We start from the raw sequence: 9,751 nt of genomic DNA, 5'->3' as shown, positions 1-9,751 counted from the left end.
TTGAATGTCACATCTGCTCTGTCCCTGGGCTTATTCTTCTCACTATCTCAAGAGACCAGCAAAGGCAGAAACTTTCCTATATTAATGATTCCACCAATTACAAAGACATAGCCAAGCCTGGTGAGGGAAGTGTTTTAGGGGAATCTGTATCTTGGAGGTTAATTCGAGAGGTATTAATGTTGTGAGTACATGAACTAATTCTGTGTCTGACAAGGGAACATCTGAAAAGATCCCAAACACCAATATTGGCCTGAAGCATTTTGAAGAAGCAAAGAAACAAAAAAATCACTGGTGAATATTCAATACTTCCAAAGACATTCAAAGAAAGGTGGGTGATATATGACAGAGATACCTGAAGATACAATGTGTCAATATACCATATATAAATTCATAGTCAGACTATTAAGATCATAGTTTCAACTGAAAAAAAGCAGCTCTGTATATAATTTAAGAGATTTAGGTCTTTCCTGAAAATATTAGTAAACACCTGAACGTACTATGGATGTTTGTATGACTAATTCACCTTTATTCAAATTCTAGCTATTCAAGAAGACTTTTCTTTTCTCTTCACCTGAAGCTACCCCTTTAAACCTTTAATTCCCTATGCCGTTACTTTAACTTCTTCTTATAATTTTCAACTCTAATTCATTATTGTTTGTTTTAGTGTTTTATCTCCTCTTTAGATTTAAAGAAGTTCACAATATTGCCGTAGTTCCTGTCACATTCCCTAGAATAGAACAAAAACCCAGTGAATATTAATTCAATGAATGCGTGGCAAAGAACAAAATACTTAATTCTTTTTTAAGCTTAGATTCTTATTAAGAAACACGAGCTCTATAATTTCTAGTATTAGTATAATAATGATGAAAGACTCTATTTGTAAATGTCTGGAAAAAACTTATTTTAAAAATTTTTATTAGTAAGATACCATGAGGTTCAGTTGTAGACTTACAAATTTTTGTGCTTGGATTTCAGTTATACAATGATTAAATACACATCCCTCCACCAGTGCCTATTTCCCACCACCACGGATCCCAGTATCCCTCCCACCCCCCATCCCACCCTGCCTCTGTGGCAGGGCATTTCCCCCTGTTCTCTCTCTCCTTTTGGGTGCTGTGGTCTGCAAAAAGAGGCCATCAAGTGGCAAACATGTTCAGTCTATAGTCTACTTTCAGCATGCTTCTCCCATCCTGGGAGGATCCTCCCAACATCCTTTATTTTGTGCTCCCTTCTCTATCTCAGCTCCCTTTTCCCCTAGCATGTGTGGCTGGCCTCCAAGCCATGGAGCAAAATTCCTGGTGCTAAAATATTCTCCAATAAAATGTATGTCTACATGTAGTGTTTTTATCAGAGTTTAACGGTAACATTAGAATCTTGCAGACCTTAGTTTGGATATGTTATGCTACTTAAGTATCTGGGCTGGAGTGATAGCACAGCAGGTAGGGCGTCTGCCTTGAGTGTGGCCGAATAGGGTTCAATTCCTCCGCCCCTCGCAGAGAGCCCGGATCGAGAGTATCTCGCCCACATGGCAGAGCCTGGCAAGCTCCCTGTGACGCATTCGATATGCCAGAAACAGTAACAACAAGTCTCACAATTTGTTGTGAGTCGTTACTGGTGCCAGCTCGAGCAAACAAATGAACAATGAAAGTGACAGTTACTTAAGTATCTATGTGACTCTTATCAACGCATCAGAATACGCCAAGATTCAATTTCCTTGTTTGCAAAATGAGATTTATAAAATAGTTAATTTATAGGGCTGTTGAGAAAAGTAAATAGAATCTATATATGCAGATACATATATCAGCCATCAAGAATATTTTGTAGCACTTGGCAAGTACTTTATTAATGGTAAACATTAATTTATTCAGGATAATATTTAAAATTTTAACAACCAGTACTACATGCTATTAAACTATGTTACAAAAGATGGTCATAAGCATGAATTTAATAGACTTCTAACCAAAAGCAAGTATCCCAGCCTCAGAGAGATCGAAGGACTGATGATAGGAATTTACTTACATATTGTTAGAAGCTAATCTAGTTTTTCTCTTTCAGAGTCTAACTTGGAACCCACAAAAATATGGAGGTCAGTGTCATGAAATTCAAGGTGGTCTGTATATGACAGGGAAACACCCACTGAGAGGAAGCATTCGAAGCAATTTTCATAGAACTTTTAAAAACCTGAACTATTAGAGTGAATACTTTCTGAGTATCTTTCCTGACTATATTTGCACATTAAAAACCATTTTCTAGAGGTTCGCATTAAACCTTTGGAAATTCAGTGAGATACTAAGAACAAGTGTTTTACTGATAACATTTTACTGATGAAGACCATATCAATCAGAAAGGACTTATTAAAGGATACAGTGCTAAAACTTCATAGAATCAGAACTCAAACCAGGATTCTGATTCTAAACCCAAAGGTATAAATCCTTTGTATATGTAGTTGTCATTCACTATCTCAGTTCTAATAACAGGAAACACAATTTAAAAATAAAGTAACAGTCATATTTAGGCAATCTTTCTGATTAGGAGAATTTAGCAAAGTGGCCTTTAGCCGGTAAACATTGCAATTTCTCAGAGACTTTTGGGTAAATGAACCCCCTCATGTGTTCTAATGAGGACAAGAATTCCATGTTCCCAAAAGAGAAGAGGTCAGAAGCTGTAAAGTCTTCCTAGTGGAAAGAATACTGTAGGTAAGACACCTAGCTTCTTGTTCTCACTGTTACATGAAAACCAAGGATAACTATGGTTAACTTCCTTCCACTTTTAAGATAGTGAATACTTCACTTTTATAAGTTAGAGTTTTAGTTATAATTCTCACCTTTTTCACTGCCTTAACATGCTGGAGAATTATTTGAAAATGAGCTCAACTAGTAAGGGATTCTTAGCAAGGGGAAATGTGCAGAATTTTCAAAGATCATGTGTGTGGTTTGAACAAACCAACTACTGGTTTCTAATCATAATAATAATCACAATATGCTTAGTATGTTCCAGGTACTGTGCTAATACATGAATTATAATCTTCACAGAGAATTAATGGATTAGGAAATATTTGGTACTGCAGTCTTTATGATGAAGTAATTGTAGCTCAGATAGGTTAAGTAATTTTTCCAAGGTCATAGGGTGATTTGTATAACATTACATTTATAACTGATCCTGGAACTTTCCCCATTATATGTTATTAGTTGTGCCTCTCAAAACACAACTAATAATGAAATAACTAGGTTTATTGAGTTCTTCTCATATCTAAGATTTATGTCAATGATTTTATTCTCAGGCAAAGTTTTGCTAAAGATTATATTTAGTGTTAGGAATAATGTTGTGGAAAAAGGAAGGAAATTAGAATTAATTGAGTACAGGTTCTCAGATTATTCTTTCTGTATATTTGACATATGCCCATCACAACCTTTAGTTACTATATGGCTTGTTTTATAAGATTGGAGCTTTATCCCTATTTATTACATTTATTGAGGTATAATTTACCTAATATATTAATTCCAGGTGTACAACATAAATATTTGATACTTGTATACATTACACCTGTTCACAGAGAAGATTCAGAGACACAAAAACATTGGGACACTAATACTAAGATTCTAGCACAAGGTCACAAAGGCCATAGAGAGTAAAGCGGCAATTCAGACTCACTCTTCTGATGTGAGATTTCATTTTCATGCTTTAAAACCTTGCATCAAATAACCTGGACTACAGCTAGAAATAAGTGAAACAGGATAAGACATTTCCCAAGGTCAACACATACAACATTTGATAGCCTAAATAGCCAGGGTAAGTCCATTCAAGTGTCTAAGGCTTGAACTCTTATGGTCTCATTATTGTCATGCATCTCCCTCTTGCAGACCTGCAGTGGGCCAACTGGAACAAGCAACAGCAGCAAGTTGAATGAATTCTTCCTTGTGGGCCTCACTGATGATCCTCAGCTGCAACCCATCCTCTTTGCTGTCTTCTTCCTCATCTATGCAGTGACAGTGGTAGGAAATCTGGGCCTCCTTGCCCTCATCATGGTCAGCCCCAGGCTTCACACACCCATGTACTTTTTCCTCAGCAATCTATCCTTTCTCGATTTCTGTTATTCTTCAGTCACAGTCCCCAAAATGTTGATGGGGTTCTTCTCTGATTGCCAAGCCATCTCTTTCTCTGGCTGTGTAGTTCAGACGAGCTGCTTTGTGATCTTTGCTGTTACTGAATTCTTCCTTCTGGCCTCCATGGCCTATGATCGATATGTGGCAGTCTGCAATCCTTTGATCTACCATATCACCATGTCCCCAAGGCTCTGCTTACAGTTGGTGACTGCCAGTTATGCGGTCGGCCTGATAAACATGGTACTCCTCACTAGTACGACCTTTCATTTAATCTTCTGTAAATCCCATGTCCTCAATCACTACTTCTGTGATATTCTTCCCCTTTTAAAACTCTCTTGCTCTGACACACAAGTTCTCCAGTTTCTCCTGTTTGTCTGTGGTGGCTTTAATGTTTCTGTGTCCCTGACAATTGTCCTAGTCTCCTACATGTGTGTTTTCTTGGCTATCATCAGAATACCTTCAGCTGAAGGCAAACACAAAACATTCTCCACTTGTGCTTCCCACTTGACTGCTGTTAGTTTGTACTATGGAACAACAGTGTTCATTTACTTGCGTCCATCCTCTGAGTACTTAGTTGGTAGGGATATGCTGGTCTCTATATTCTACACGGTGGTAATCCCCATGCTCAATCCCATGATCTACAGTCTGAGAAACAAAGATGTAAAGGAAACATTTGGGAACTTCCTAAAGAAGAATTCACAGTTCTTCTCCCTCCCTACACCCAGATTTCCATGATAACCAAAGGAAGGCAAGGTAAGAAAAGTAGAGGACGGTGACATATTTTTGGACAACAACCATGTGTTGTGCATTTTAAAAATGTTTTTAATGATCCATGCCTTGATCTTTGAATTCTCTCTATAACTCTGAAAGTTGGGTATTATTGTCTTTATTTCATAGATAAGAACATGGAGGTCCAGAGAGAACTGGGAGTTCCTCAAAATTGGTTAGTATTTCAGTTCAGGACTATCTGATTCTGAAGCATCTTTCTACTACATTCTGCAGTTTCAGTATAGGAGAAGATACTACCCTCTCTCTTTGTCATCAAAGTCTAAGGTTTCTGAATTTTTGGTTTAGCTATAAATCTGATTTCTCAAATATATAATAGACTGAGCCTTATAAAACCCCAAACAATTTACCCACATGTTATTTTATATTAGTCTCCTGTCCCCACACCTGGCTGTCCTCACCGGGGCCCCTTGGACGGGAGTGGGTTGAGTTTTCCTCCCCACTCCGACCAGGGCTCCAGCAGCTGAAGACCTCCAGAACCAGCCACCACCATGCTGAGACCACTCTCCACACACATGAAGGTACTGGCAGAGGAACAAAGGTACGCGGGTCCCAGGGCTGAGATCTCCAAGCCTACTCGGATCGGGGCTAAGCATCCTCCACCCAGATTCTCCAGATTCTAGTAGGCGGGGATCACACCCACCAACTGGCCCCCTGGCGCCGTGTAATCCCATCAGTGGCCAAGACTCAGAGACTATAAAACCCAGCTCCCAGAAGCACGTGGCCGCATTTGCGGCTGCGCGACATCTTATCATCTCATGCCTACTTTGGACAACCTGACAGGCTACCGAATGTAACCTGCCCACACGGCAGAGTCTGGCAAACTCCCCGTGGCGTACCCAATATGCCAAATACCAGTAACAATGAAGGGTCTCATTCTCCTAACTCTGAAAGAGCCTTGAATATGGCACTTTTTAAAAAAATCTCAGGGCTAGGACGAAGGAGACGTTACTGGGGCCTGCTCGAGGCAATCGACGAATAACAGGATGGTTGTGATTGTGATTAATTGTGTTATATTACTCATAATAAGGTGAATGAATTAACTGAATAACTATTGTATACAGAGTCCTATACCAGATACAGTGATTGAAATGTATAACAAGAAATACTTTTCAGAGGCTTTCAACTCATTTAAGGAAGACAGAAAATCCCAAGTAAAAAGGCAACTGAACTATGATATTAGGATCAATAACTGCTGTAAGGAACTATCCTAAGTTCTTATGCGATCTTATTCCAATTGTCTTCTTTTGTATCTTGTCTTATTTACTAGGTTGTATGCATTGGAGGGAAAGGCCAAGGTGTCAAAAAATCTATGTATCCACCTTTGTGCCTAGAAACCAACCGGTATTCAATAAATGTTTTTCATGAGAAGAATAATAGCTTTACACATATGGTGTCCTTGGGTTCTGCCACATGTGCTCTCTTGTCTACTTCTGAATCGTCTTAGAAGTCTACAAGTGTGTGACTGATCCACCAACACTACCAGGGTTTGGATTTACTAATATTTATATTATGTTTAATACTGATAGTGCTCAAACAGAGCACCCCTGACTCACTGAGTGACTACAATTCTGGTAACTGTTATTTTATACATGATGTTTCATTTCATTTTACATTTATTACTATTATTTATTTTGGTTTGGGGGCAACACGTGGCAATGTGCAGAGGTTCTGGCTCTGTGCTCAGAAATGACATCTGATGATACTCAGGAGACCACATGCAATACTGTGCTAGGAACCAGGTTCATCCATATGCAAGGCAAGTGCCTTACTTCCTGTACTAAAGCTCTTTATTAAATGTGTCATTTTATATTACAAAGAAACCAAGGCTTAGAAAAATAAAACAATTTGACAGTGCAATTATAAAAATTTTCTTGAATTAATAACAGTCCTCTTATATAATGATAAAACAGATAAGCAATAATAAAAATATCAACCAACACAATAAAAAATCCAGAGGTATCACAAAAGAGACACATATATATCATGCTTATATACAAATAAAATAAAATCCTATTTCTCCAGATATAGACCCCAATCATGTCAATGACAAAACTAGAATACAAGTATCAAATGTCTTAATTTAAAATAATATTTTAGATATTAATAATATTTTATCAAACACAATAGATCAAATTTTATGGAAAAATTAAAACTTCACATATTTGTTCAATAAAATTTCTTCTAAATAAAAGTAAGATAGTTTTATAAAAATTTAAAAATATACTGCTGAATGACACATACACAATTGTAGAGTGTAGAATGTAAACAAAGTATTTGTAAGAAAATGTGATATTGCAATATAGGTAAAGGTAAAGGTAAAGGCCCTCCAGTTGATCATCGATTTGCTCGAGCGGGCCCAGTAATGTCTCCATTGGAGACTTTGTTGTTACTGTGTCTGGCATATTGAATACTCTCCGTAGCTTGCCGGGCTCTCCAAGACGGGCAGAGGAATCGAACTCGGGTTGGCCATGTTGGCGGCATGCAAGGCAAACGCCCTACCCGCTGTGCTATCACTCCAGCCCATTGCAATATATGCAAAATAATTGAATAGTAGGCAAACTTCCTAACTCGAAAAGATGGAAAACTATCATAAAGTAAACTAGAAAATACTAAGAGAAAGAAAATAGATTATAAAGTACTCTGGTGAGACTGAATCAATAAAACAAAACTGAACATTATTGACAATGAAAATGGAGACATGACAAAACAAATATTTCATATTTTGTTGTGTATGATAATAGTGGGCTGGAGCGATAGCACAGCATGTATGGCATTTGCCCTGCACATGGCTGACCCAGGTTTGATTCTTCTGCCCCTCTCGGAGAGCCTGGCAAGCCACTGAGAGTATCTCGCCTACATGGCAAAGTCTGGCAAGCTCCCGTGATGTATTCAATATGCCAAAAACAGTAACAAGTCTCACATTTTGTTGTGAGACAGGAGGACAGTGCTATACAGTGCTATGATAATAGTGTGCCACACTTGATGGTATCTCTACTACTGTGGGTCAAATCCTGGGCCTGGTATAGACTAAGCATGCCCTTTACTACTTAAACTACCTTCCATAAAATATTTCAGTTCTTTTTTTTAAATTTTTTTCATTTTTTAAATTTTTTAATGAAACACTGTGAGATAGAATTAAAAACTTACACATTTTCGTGATTACATTTCAGTCATACAATAGTCGAGTGCCCATCCCTCCACGAGTGCCCATTCTCCACTACCACTGTTCCCAGTATCCCTCCCACCATCCCCACCCACCACACCCACCTCTATGGAAGGCATATTCCCTTTTATACACACACACACACTCTCTCCTTTCAGGTGTTACGGTTTGCAATTGAGGTAATATATGTCCGTCATATTCTGTCTATAGTCTACTTTCAGCACACATTTTCCATCCTGAGCAAAGATTCCAAGCAGCCTTTGTTTGGTGATCCCTTCTCTGTTTTAGCTGCCTTTTCCTTCCCCAGTATGTGAAGCCGGCTTTCAAGCCGTGGAGGAATTTTCCTTGCTCTTATCTCTGCTATCCTTGAGTGTTAGTCTCCCATTATGTTACTTTATATTCCAGAAATGAGTGCAGTCTTTCTACATCTTCCCGTCTCTTTCTGACTCATTTCACTCAAGATGATACTCTCCATGTCGATCCACTTATATTCAAATTTCTTGACTTCATCTTTTATAACAGCTGCATAGTATTCCATTGTGTAGATGTGTCAGAGTTTCTTTATCCAGTCATCTGTTCTTGGGCACTCGGGTATATTCCATATTCTGGCTATTGTAAATAGTGCTGCAATAAACATACAAGTGCAGATGTCATTTCTACTGTATATTCTTTCATCTCTTGGATATATTCCCAGAAGTGGTAATATTTCAGATCTTTAAAGAGCATGTTATAAAAGATTTTTATGACAACAATTACGAAACTTTTGATGATGATTCTATGAAAAAAAACAAACCAATTGGAGTTGTAGGGAAGTTGGACCACAACTGGCTGTGCTTAGGACTTACTCCTGGTTCTATATCCGGGTATGTCTCCTGATGGTGCTCAAGGGATGAAATCCAGTGCCATTTGATGAAATTAAGGTCAGCACATATGCAAGGTCTTATCTTCTGTACAATCTGTTGGATCCACAAATAAATTGGAACCAATTTGATTGAAACCAATCAAACAATGAAGAAATGTAATTGATAGTCAACCCTTCTGCCACCAAACGCATCATTCTCATGTTTTTACAGGTAAGATTTATCAAGCTATCTACGAATGGACAATCTTTACAATAATTTATTTTTTTCAGAAAACTTTAAAATAAGGAAAGCTACCTTATCCTTTTTATGCAATTGGCAAAACATTGGTTCTAATGCAATAAAAGCTTGTAAAGGGACTGGAGTGATAGTACAGCAGGAAGGGCATTTGCCTTGCACGCAGCCAACCCATGTTTAATTCCCAATACCCCATATGGTCCCCTGAGCACTGCCAAGAGTAATTCCTGAGTGCAGAGCCAAGAGTAACCCCCACGCATCGCCGGGTGTTACCCATAAAGCAAAAAAAAAAATAAAGAAAAAAAAGAAAAGCTTGTAAGAATAGATTTAAAAATGATATAACAATCTCAGTTTTGGTAAATCTCAAACGTCCTAATTAAAATATTACTAAATTTAACTCACCAGATACATAAAATAATAGAAGTATGTTTGATTGAAAGAACTAGAGGATAGAATAGTTTCAGATAATTCATCACATGTCACTATCTAACATCATTATGGAGAAAATAGCTTCATATGTATTCATTTCAAACAAAAATATTAAGTTAAAATTAAGTTTATTAAGAAAAAGAATCTCTGGAAATCAAGATCAAAGGAAG

General features: G+C 37.7%; 1 protein-coding gene across 1 annotated transcript; it reads left to right on the top strand.

Annotated features, from left to right (window-relative positions):
• The first annotated feature begins 3,824 nt into the window (after positions 1 to 3,824).
• Positions 3,825 to 4,838, top strand: LOC130038331 (olfactory receptor 1009-like). The gene has a single exon (XM_056130227.1). It carries the CDS (start codon positions 3,825 to 3,827, stop codon positions 4,836 to 4,838), a length of 1,014 nt encoding a protein of 337 aa, XP_055986202.1.
• The last annotated feature ends 4,913 nt before the right edge of the window (positions 4,839 to 9,751 follow it).

Source organism: Sorex fumeus, unplaced genomic scaffold, assembly GCF_029834395.1.
Source record: "Sorex fumeus unplaced genomic scaffold, SorFum_2.1 ptg000075l, whole genome shotgun sequence".
NCBI classification, from domain to species: domain Eukaryota; kingdom Metazoa; phylum Chordata; class Mammalia; order Eulipotyphla; family Soricidae; genus Sorex; species Sorex fumeus.
This window is presented reverse-complemented; position numbering and strand designations above follow the sequence as displayed.